The sequence below is a fragment of the Oncorhynchus clarkii genome, chromosome 13 (genome assembly GCF_045791955.1).
Source record: "Oncorhynchus clarkii lewisi isolate Uvic-CL-2024 chromosome 13, UVic_Ocla_1.0, whole genome shotgun sequence".
Classification (NCBI taxonomy): domain Eukaryota; kingdom Metazoa; phylum Chordata; class Actinopteri; order Salmoniformes; family Salmonidae; genus Oncorhynchus; species Oncorhynchus clarkii.
In genome coordinates this window covers 8,557,046-8,567,921 of record NC_092159.1, presented here as the reverse complement: position 1 = coordinate 8,567,921, position 10,876 = coordinate 8,557,046, and the positions used below count along the sequence as shown (strand labels likewise).

General features: G+C 44.1%; 1 protein-coding gene across 1 annotated transcript in view; it reads left to right on the top strand.

Annotated features, from left to right (window-relative positions):
- LOC139424336 (guanine nucleotide-binding protein G(o) subunit alpha-like) overlaps positions 1 to 10,876 on the top strand; it is a 33,327-nt gene that overhangs the window by 20,316 nt on the left and 2,135 nt on the right. Inside the window, exons 5-8 of the mRNA XM_071176069.1 lie at positions 731 to 859; positions 7,249 to 7,378; positions 7,521 to 7,592; positions 10,624 to 10,711. Of these exons, the coding sequence (XP_071032170.1) occupies positions 731 to 859; positions 7,249 to 7,378; positions 7,521 to 7,592; positions 10,624 to 10,711 (419 nt within the window). The remainder of the gene's footprint in view (positions 1 to 730; positions 860 to 7,248; positions 7,379 to 7,520; positions 7,593 to 10,623; positions 10,712 to 10,876) is intronic.

Here is a 10,876-nt window from a genome sequence, read left to right as displayed (position 1 = left end):
TGATTCTATAAGGGAGCTGCAGCCCCTCCAGAACCTTGTGATTCTATAAGGGAGCTGCAGCCCCTCCAGAACCTTGTGATTCTATAAGGGAGCTGCAGCCCCTCCAGAACCTTGTGATTCTATAAGGGAGCTGCAGCCCCTCCAGAACCTTGTGATTCTATAAGGGAGCTGCAGCCCCTCCAGAACCTTGTGATTCTATAAGGAAATAAGTGATGAAATGCAACGCAGGAGAGATGAGTTGCAGGCTCCTGTCTATCAGAGCAGAGAGAGAACATACTCGCTTCTCACACAGCCACGCGTTGGTCTCAAACATGGGTTACAATGTTGCACAAACCATAAACGCGACCCAGCCAGAATCTACTCTTAGAAATATTAGGCCCGGGCTGAAAATCTACTTTTTCACATTACGTTTTTTTTTTGTGGGGGCAGGAGAATTAATCGAAGAGGCAACTCGAATGAACTTTGATTTGCTTTTTATTATAATTTTGAAACAATTATTTTTCATGCTTCGAGAGGAACCGGAATAAAACAGTCCAAAACTGAGAGGTGCTGGATCCTGTTCCGGCAGGATCCGGCTTAAATTAAGCACAGCCTGACAGGCATACTGTATGTCTCTCTGTCTGTCTCTCTCCATCTCTCTTTCTCTAGCTTTTGAAATTGTTACCTTTTCAGATATACAATGTTTAGATCAAATAATCTAATATTTGTCTTTCTCATCCTCCTCCTGTAGTTTCTTTGAGAACATGGGTCGTATCATCTCTCCGGACTACGTTCCCACGGAGACGGATGTCCTGAGGGTCAGACTGAGGACCACCGGGGTCATAGAGACGCAGTTCAAAGTCAAACACCTGCTCTTCAGGTAAATAATACTATTGTGTGTCTTCTCTTGTTGTTGTAGAAAATAAAACCTTCCCAAAATACGAAGGCCTACTATCAGGGCTCTACATTGTAAAGAAATGAATTGGTAGCACTGGTGCTCCCAATTTTAAAAATGTTAGGAGCACCAGATTAAATGTTAGGAGCACCAGATTAAATGTTAGGAGCACCAGATTAAATGTTAGGAGCACCAGATTAAATGTTAGGAGCACCAGATTAAATTTAGGAGCACCAGATTAAATTTAGGCGCACCAGATTAAATGTTAGGAGCACCAGATTCAATTTAGGAGCACCAGATTAAATTTAGGAGCACCAGAAAATGTTTTCCCAATTGATTGAGCGTATATTGGGCCTATATGAATTCTAGCTACTTCTGAAGCACATGTTGTGCCCTAGAAACTAACGCGTAACACTTCTAAGACATGTGTTTATTATAAAAGCTCCAATGTTGATATGAATACCTGTCATTGAAATTACAGAGTCATTCGTGTAATATTGTTTTTTTTTTACATGGTGTAAAAGCATCATTGCCCTATTGAGATATATTACATTGAAAATGGTGCACTGTCTCTTTAAAAACGTTGTGCGTTGACTATATGCAAGAAATCTGTCATTAATTCATGAATTAATTAATTGCTATGGTTATTGATCTCCTGAAGAAGCTATCCCTTCTCCTTTCGTTCCAACTGTTTGGATATCAGTGGAGGCTGGTGGGAGGAGCTATAGGAGGATGGGCTCATTGTGATGACTGATATGGAATGACTGGAACAGAGTCAAACAGGTGGTTTCCATACGCTCTGTGTTTGATACCTTTCCATCCATTCCATCCCAGCCATTACAACGAGCCCATTCTCCTGTAGCTCCTCCCACCAGCCTCCACTGTTCGATAATACTGGTCAAGGTACCAGGTTGTCAGCTAGCTAGCCAATGAGGTGACACGACCGAACACAGAGTGAACAAGTGGTTAACGATGCACAAGTAGTTTTAGAACAGCCCACGACGCAATGCTCCCAAAATAAAACTTGTGGTCACACGGCAAAATATTTTAGTCGCGTTGGTCTTTAAAGCCCCGCTGACAATAGTTTTCAGGTTTTAACTTAAAAGTGATCAAAAATACCTGTGACAGGTGCTGGTATCTTTTCATCTTTGGGACCATGTCATGTCATCTCACACAGCCTCATTTTGTCACTGTGACTTTATCTCTAACAGCCAATTTGGCTAGTGCCAATCAGACAAACTTATATCTGATTGGTCTGTGATTGAGTCAGCAGGAAGTCAATATGTCAATACCCTAACAGGCCTTATCAACACACAGTGGACTAGAGTCTGATAACCGGGCACACATACAAACAAACATAGCAGGGATGTGACAAATGGAGAGAAACGTTCATGTTAAACTGCCACTTATTTTTATCGGCTTCCATTAAAACAGTAAGACGAAACAACTGTTCCAATGGAGCTCCTCTCTCTAAACAACTGTTCTAATGGAGCTCCTCTCTCTCTCTCTCTCTCTCTCTAAACAACTGTTCTAATGGAGCTCCTCTCTCTAAACAACTGTTCTAATGGAGCTCCTCTCTCTCTCTCTCTCTCTCTCTCTCTCTCTTTCTAAACAACTGTTCCAATGGAGCTCCTCTCTCTCTAAACAACTGTTCTAATGGAGCTCCTCTCTCTCTCTCTCTTTCTAAACAACTGTTCCAATGCCGCTCCTCTCTCTCTCTCTAAACAACTGTTCCAATGGAGCTCCTCTCTCTCTAAACAACTGTTTCAATGGAGCTCCTCTCTCTCTCTAAACAACTGTTCCAATGGAGCTCCTCTCTCTCTCTCTCTCTAAACAACTGTTTCAATGGAGCTCCTCTCTCTCTCTAAACAACTGTTCCAATGGAGCTCCTCTCTCTCTCTCAACAACTGTTTCAATGGAGCTCCTCTCTCTCTCTAAACAACTGTTCCAATGGAGCTCCTCTCTCTCTCTCTCTCTCTCTCTCTCTAAACAACTGTTCCAATGGAGCTCTCTCTCTCTCTCTCTCTCTCTCTCTCTCTCTCTCTCTCTCAACAACTGTTTCAATGGAGCTCCTCTCTCTCTCTCAACAACTGTTCCAATGGAGCTCCTCTCTCTCTCTCTCTCTCTCTCTCAACAACTGTTCCAATGGAGCTCCTCTCTCTCTCTCTCTCAACAACTGTTCCAAACACAATCTGTATCCCAAGTGGGACTCTATTCTCTAAATAATACACTACTTTAGACCAGAGTAGTGTACCCTATAGGGAATAGGGTGTCATTTGGGATGCAACCCACACTCCAGTCTCCTACACCTGCTCTGTAAAATTCACTTCCTATGAATTATAATAACTAACAATATTACCTCTGCATTTCATATGAATTATGAAAACGTAACAATATTACCTCTGTATTTAAAATGATAAACCATATTACCTGGGCTGTGGCGAGAGGCTTTTCATAAGGTGCCTTTGTTTTGCATCTAAACATTGTCACACTGCATTGTGGGAACTGCATGTCAATACGACACAGACCCTTTTACCTGTGTGTGTGTGTGTGTGTGTGTGTGTGTGTGTGTGTGTGTGTGTGTGTGTGCGCTTCACAAATTGGCAGAATATCTGTGTGATGGCCTCTGTCTAGGAGCAATACAATAGTTGATTTGGTTTACCTGAATCAACACCACACCACACGCACATACAATCAGCATGTAGGGTCATGGACACATGAAATTGAAAGCTGTCAATCAAACTGCCCTATAGATGCTTTTATTGACAAAAATGACCCATCACATAAAACACACACACTCTCTCACACACACACACTCTCTCACACACACACACACTCTCACACACACACTCTCTCACACACACACTCTCTCACACACACACACTCTCTCACACACACACCCCACTCTCTCACACACACACGCTCTCTCACACACACACCCCACTCTAGTCGTAAATCTCTGTGGATGGGGGTACGGGGACCGAGTCCCCCGTTTTCAATTTCCTCAAAGACAATAACCCTCAGCACAACACAACACGGACGGACAGACGGGGAAAAGGTCAAATCTCTCCAAAGAAAATGATTTTTTTTGTCCATTTCATCTTTGTCTAAACAAGATAGATACTGAAGTGGAGGTATCTGTTATACACACTTACGGAGAGAGGAGAGGAGAGGAGGAGAGGGGAGGGGAGGAGAGAGGAGGGGGGAGGAGGGAGGAGAGAGGAGAGGAGAGAGAGGAGAGGAGAAAGGAGAGAGAGGAGAAAGGAGAGGACAAAGGAGAGGAGAAGGGAGAGGAGAGGAGAGGCAGAAAAAAACATATGACAGTTCTCTGGAATATCTTGTAACATTTATGAGATGAGACTTTTCCTGTGTGTATTTCACACCCAATTTCACTTCAATTTATGTTTTCAAACACATAATAAATTATGAATCACGCCAAATGTTCATTATTTGAATAATTGAAACGTAAACATTGGGCCAGGCATGTTGCACCACGTCTCTGGGCAGAGGCTCTTCCTGGTCTTTATATAGGGTGTGTTGTGCTTTGAAATGTTTGACCGTCTGTAGACGTCTCGATACATACGGCCCCTGTAGTAGTCTACGTTTCAGCCCCATAGGTGTGTGTGTGCGTCATCTAGATGTCAAATAAAAGTATTTTGAATTATTGCTGGCTGACAGGAAGTGGTTTCTGTTTGGTCTCTCTCTTGGTCTCTCTCTCTCGGTCTTTCTCGTTTTCCTCCTTTCTGGTCTCTCTCCTCCTCCTCACGCTTTGCTTTTGTTGTTTTTCTGTCACGTTGACTACTGCTAAATCCCACAGCCACTGCGGGGGCACTGCGGGGCACTCACTGCGGGGGCACTGCGGGGGCAGGTTAAATGGTAGAGCACTAAAAGGACCAGTGGATGAATGGGTGTGTAAGGCCTTCGTTGTCACCCATTGTCTGCCTCTCTTTCGAAAAGACACAGGCTTTCACAGGCTTTTTATGACCCATAGTTGTTGACAGTGTGTTTGCGTTGTGGGCGGAGCTGTAATACCTGATTAGGTAAAAGGAGGAGAGGCAGGCTTCATTATAATATCTGCATTCTCTATTCTCTCTTTCATTCTCTCTAAAGTATGTGGTGAGGGACCCAGAGGAAGATGGGGATGGAGAGATGTATTCCTGAACCTCACACACACACACACACACACTCTTCCTCAGTCAAGGTCAACGTAGGTCGCAGATCGTTAGCTAACCCCTAATTAACTATGTAATGAAAGAACACTTGTTTAATCCTCCAATCACATCGTCTCCTCCGTCTACCAGCCCTCGCCGCCCAGATATCACGGGACAGTTTAGTGCATACACACACACAGCCTGCTTACCATTGACCTGTGACCCCCTCATTCCGCCTCTAGAGAGATGAGACACCATCCCAAGTGGCACCCTATTCAGGCCCCATAGGGCTTTGGTGAAAAGTAGTGTACTATATAGGGAATAGGGTGCTATGGGGACGCGGCCTCTCTCCATTTCACCTTGTCTTCATCAGAGCATCAGATAATTAACCAACATTGATGAATGACCAAGGAATTTACAAGTTAAGTGGGGCTGGGGGGGGGGAAGAGAAGAGGGTGGGGCTGGGGGAGGGGAAGAGAAGAGGGTGGGGCTGGGGGAGGGGAAGAGGGTGGGGCTGGGGGAGGGGAAGAGGGTGGGGCTGGGGGAGGAGAAGAGGGTGGGGCTGGGGGAGGGGAAAGAGAAGAGGGTGGGGCTGGGGGAAAGAGAAAAGAGGGTGGGGCTGGGGGAAAGAGAAAAGAGGGTGGGGCTGGGGGAAAGAGAAAAGAGGGTGGGGCTGGGGGAAAGAGAAGAAGGTGGGGCTGGGGGAAAGAGAAAATGGGGTGGGGCTAGGGGAGGGGAAAGAGAAAAGAGGGTATTGGCTAGCATCATTAGTTCATTTTGTGATTTTGAGTTGTGGTTGAAATTCGTTTTTTTTTATTGGCATTCCATACATGGGGCCCTATTGCCTCTGGTCAAATGTAGTGCACTATATAGGAATTAGGGGAGTCATTTGGGATGTAGAATGCATCTCACTGTATCTGTCTATTGCCTTGGACTTATTTACCTCAGATAAAACCCTCAAAACACATCAAGAGAAATAAACTATTAAGTCCAATTAGCTACAGACCAGATGATCTGCTGCTCAAATGATATAGATGTGGCTGGATGATATGATATACTGCACACACACCGAACACAGTGATAACACTAGCTGAACAGATGTTATAGATGTGGCTGGATGATATGATATACTGCACACACACCGAACACAGTGATAACACTAGCTGAACAGATGGAGCTGCTAGACATCGTTGTGTACGAATAATAACCCCAAATAAATAGTATGCGAAAAACAAACCGTTTTAGGATGTGACGTTTTGTAAATTGTACTCTGATTGCATCCTCTAATGCGCCATTGCGTTAACCCCTGCCATTTGTTCATTTTGGTACAGCGTGTCAATTTATCTGATTATCAGCTGATTTCACACCATATTAGCCAGCACCAGTTTTAGTGTAGAATCTTCAGAGAGCAGAGACAAACTCACCAATACTCAACATGGACTGTAGCATATCAAGTTAATTGCAGATTAATAATTGTTATGGTTTATTGCGAGTAAAAAGTGATTTAAAAAAAAAACGGTATTCATTGCCGCAGAGTGTGACGGTGTTCAACCGTTCGCCCCCGGACCTTTTAGGAGGGGAGGAGAAAAGAGACTGGCATCACTAAATCCCAAATGAGATCCCTTGTTGTTTTAATGACGTTGGCTTACGCTAAAATACTACAGAGGTTTCCATCATCTCTGGCTTATTCTAAGCCCTCTGGCCGTGTCCCAAATGACACTCTATTCCCCATATAGTGCACTACTTCAACCAGAGCCCCGTGGGCCCTGATCAAAAAGACTGCTCTGAATCGGGAATAGTGTGCCAATTGGGACGCAAGCTCTGTGTGGACCTCGAGGGGCTTCACGGAGGACCCAGGTGTTCCTGAAGGACCCAACCGACGGTTCCCTCAATCTGAGTAAATTAATGAACTTACTAATGGTCTTTTAGCTAATTGATAAACACACACACACTATCTAAATAGTAGCAGGTGTCCTATTTGAACCTATGCTGTGAACATCCTGCTGACAGCTAACTGTCATTATCACATGGATCTAAAACACTCTAAACACATTGGCCAAACCACGACCACACTAATAACCTGTCTCACTGGCTGCCCAAGTTCACTACTCCACATAATCAATGACTCTGATGTGTTCCATCTAATGTACACATTTCTCACTCGCTCATTAAAAAAATGATATATTTATACAAAATAATTCTCTCCCCCTTCCCCCTCTCCAGGATGTATGATGTAGGGGGTCAGAGGACAGAGAGGAGGAAGTGGATTGGTTGTTTCGAGGACGTCCGGGCCGTGGTATTTGTTGTTTCTCTCAGTGGATACGACATGACTCTAGTAGAGGACCCATGTATGGTGAGACACCCTCTCTATTGTTACCCCGACATCTTTACCTGTCATTTCCCTGATGAACACTGTGACAATATTACTACACATGGTCTGACGTGACAGACGCCTGTTTTACTAATGTTACATCTAATGATTTCCCCTCTTTCAGAACCGCCTACAGGAGAGTCTGAAACTCTTCTCTTCCATCTGCAACAACATCTTCTTCAAGAGTACTTCAATGGTAAGAGACAGTCTCTATACTGTAGTACCTCAATGGTAACACAGTCTCTATACTGTAGTACCTCAATGATAAGAGACAGTGTATATACTGTAGTACCTCAATGGTAAGAGACAGTCTCTATACTGTAGTACCTCAATGGTAACACAGTCTCTATACTGTAGTACCTCAATGATAAGAGACAGTGTATATACTGTAGTACCTCAATGGTAAGAGACAGTGTATATACTGTAGTACCCCAATGGTAAGAGACAGTCTCTATACTGTAGTACCTCAATGGTAAGAGAGAGTCTAGATACTGTAGGACCTCCGTGGTAATAGGCAGTCTCTATACCGGGGTACCTCAGTGGTAATAGACAGTGTCTATACCCTAGGACCTCAGTGGTAATAGACAGTCTCTATACTGTAGGACCTCAGTGGTAACAGACAGTCTCTATACCGGGGTACCTCAGTGGTAACAGACAGTCTCTATACCGGGGTACCTCAGTGGTAACAGACAGTCTCTATACCGGGGTACCTCAGTGGTAACAGACAGTCTCTATACCGGGGTACCTCAGTGGTAACAGACAGTCTCTATACCGGGGTACCTCAGTGGTAACAGACAGTCTCTATAACGGGGTACCTCAATGGTAACAGACAGTCTCTATAACGGGGTACCTCAGTGGTAACAGACAGTCTCTATAACGGGGTACCTCAGTGGTAACAGACAGTCTCTATAACGGGGTACCTCAATGGTAAGGCCCTAGTCTAAAGCCCAATTCAAATGAAAAGCACATTTTTTTTTCCCCCCAGTTTGTAAACAACCTTGTACACGCTGTAATTAGAATACACAGGAGTGAATGAGAGAGAACAGATGGACCGTCAACGATGTCAGAAGTCTGACAGAATGGTGTTTGGTAAGAGATCATGTGACCAGCAGGCTGGGCGAGAAGAAAATTTGCCAAACTAGCCTAGCATGCAAAGTTCATTTATTTATCTTTTCAAATGTTGTAGTGCACAGATTTTGCCATGATTTATTTTATTTTATTATGGCTAGAAAAGTCCCATCCGTACAGAAACTCTTCCATTGGTAGTTACAGCTACTTGGCCAAGTCTAAACAGGGTTTGGTTGACATGGTTGTCCTCTAGTTGTCCTTTTGCTAATGGACAGGATGGAGAAGACGCTACACACACACACACACGCTACACACACACACACGCTACACACACACACTCGCTACACACACACACACGCTACACACACACACGCTACACACACACACACTACACACACACACATGCTACACACACACGCTACACACACACACACACGCTACACACACACACACACTATACACACACACACACACATACACACGCTACACACACACACACACACACACGCTACACACACACACGCTACACACACACGCTACACACGCTACACACACTACACACACACACACTACACACGCTACACACACACACACACACACGCTACACACACTACACACACACGATACACACACTACACACTCACTGTTACGCATAGAGAGTCCATGGGGAGGACAGAGTGGGAACGGATGAGTGAAGCAAACATGGAGGAAGTCTTTCTCCATCTCGTTCTCTCTCTTTCTCACTTGTCATTTATGTCACTCGTGGCTCCTGAGTGGACATGCCTCTGCAATGTCTTTGTCACCACACACACACACACACACACACACACGACCGACCACAGCCTTTGTTCTAATAGGTCCCTTGTCACTCGTAATTAAACAGCGAACAGTAATTTAGATGTGCATTCTGCTTGCTTCCAGCCCACACACACACACACACACACACCAACACACGCACCCGCCCTCATCAAATGAAGGACAGTGTAACGAGCTTGTTTAATGGGACCTCCTTTAGTGTGTTTTTCATGCCCACTTGGTGTGGTGGTGTGTGCATGCGTACGTGTGTGAGACCGAGTAATTAATCTATCAGGGCGTGTCTGTGAGTCTGCTAACCTATAACCCTCCACCCACTGTTCCACTGTGTTAATTACACACCACATTCACACACACACACACACACACACACACACACACACACTCTCTCATTATTCTCTTCATTCAATTCAGTTCATCCATCATTATCTAGCCAGTTGTTGTTCTTTTAACCAAATGAACCAAAGCCAGGTAGAATGAGAACTCCTCATAGACTTTTAATTGGTCAACTAGTGAACTAAGATGCGTCCCAAATGTCACCCGGTTCCCTTTATGTCCCTTCATATGGGCCCTGGTAAAAAGTAGTGCACTATATAGGGAGTAGGGTGCCATTCTGGTCAAAAGTAGTGCACTATATAGGGAATAGGGTGCCATTCTGGTCAAAAGTAGTGCACTATATAGGGAATAGGGTGCCATTTGGGATGCAAGCCTCTGAGTCAGAGTGTTGTGTACTGTGAAAGGGACAGTCAGTGGAGGGACAGTGTGTTGACTCACCCACAATACTTGCGACAGCTAGCTCAATCAATCCTCCTGTAGCCAAGGCTTCACTAGGTAATTGATCTGAATTCGCCAGTGATCGCTCTCCCAATCTCATGTACAGATTTGACCAATCATCAACTGGCATTTACGGTTGATTGATGAGCAATATAGTTCTGCAGTTATATCCGTATCACATGGAAGTGATATTTACAGTAAATGGTTTGTCACCAGTAACCACAATATTATTCTTGTTTGAATATTGATTGAACGTTGATTGAACGTTGTTTGAACGTTGTGTGAACGTTGTGTGAACGTTGTTTGAACGTTTGAACGTTGTTTGAGCGTTGATTGAACGTTGTTTGAACGTCCTCCCTGTTGTTCATCTGTATGTTTGTTTACCACTTTATGTATTTGTGTATAATTGCCGACCAGGGATGTCGGATAGTTTGTATTTATTAATGTATTTGTGTATAATTGCCGACCAGGGATGTCGGATAGTTTGTATTTATTAATGTATTTGTGTATAATTGCCGACCAGGGATGTCGGATAGTTTGTATTTATTAATGTATTTGTTTATTTATTGCAGATCTTATTTATGAACAAGATCGATCTTTTTCAAGAGAAGGTTTTACATTCGGGGCGGCATCTGCGGCTGTATGTGCCGCAGTTCAAAGGTCAGTCACACTGACCACACCCTAATACACACACACACACACACACACACGACACGTGCACCACACGCAATAGGTAAAACATATGTGACCAGACTGATAATGCTATTGCAATCCATTGGTGTTGGACAGGAAATGGCCGCCTTTGTCATTGATAAAATAACAATA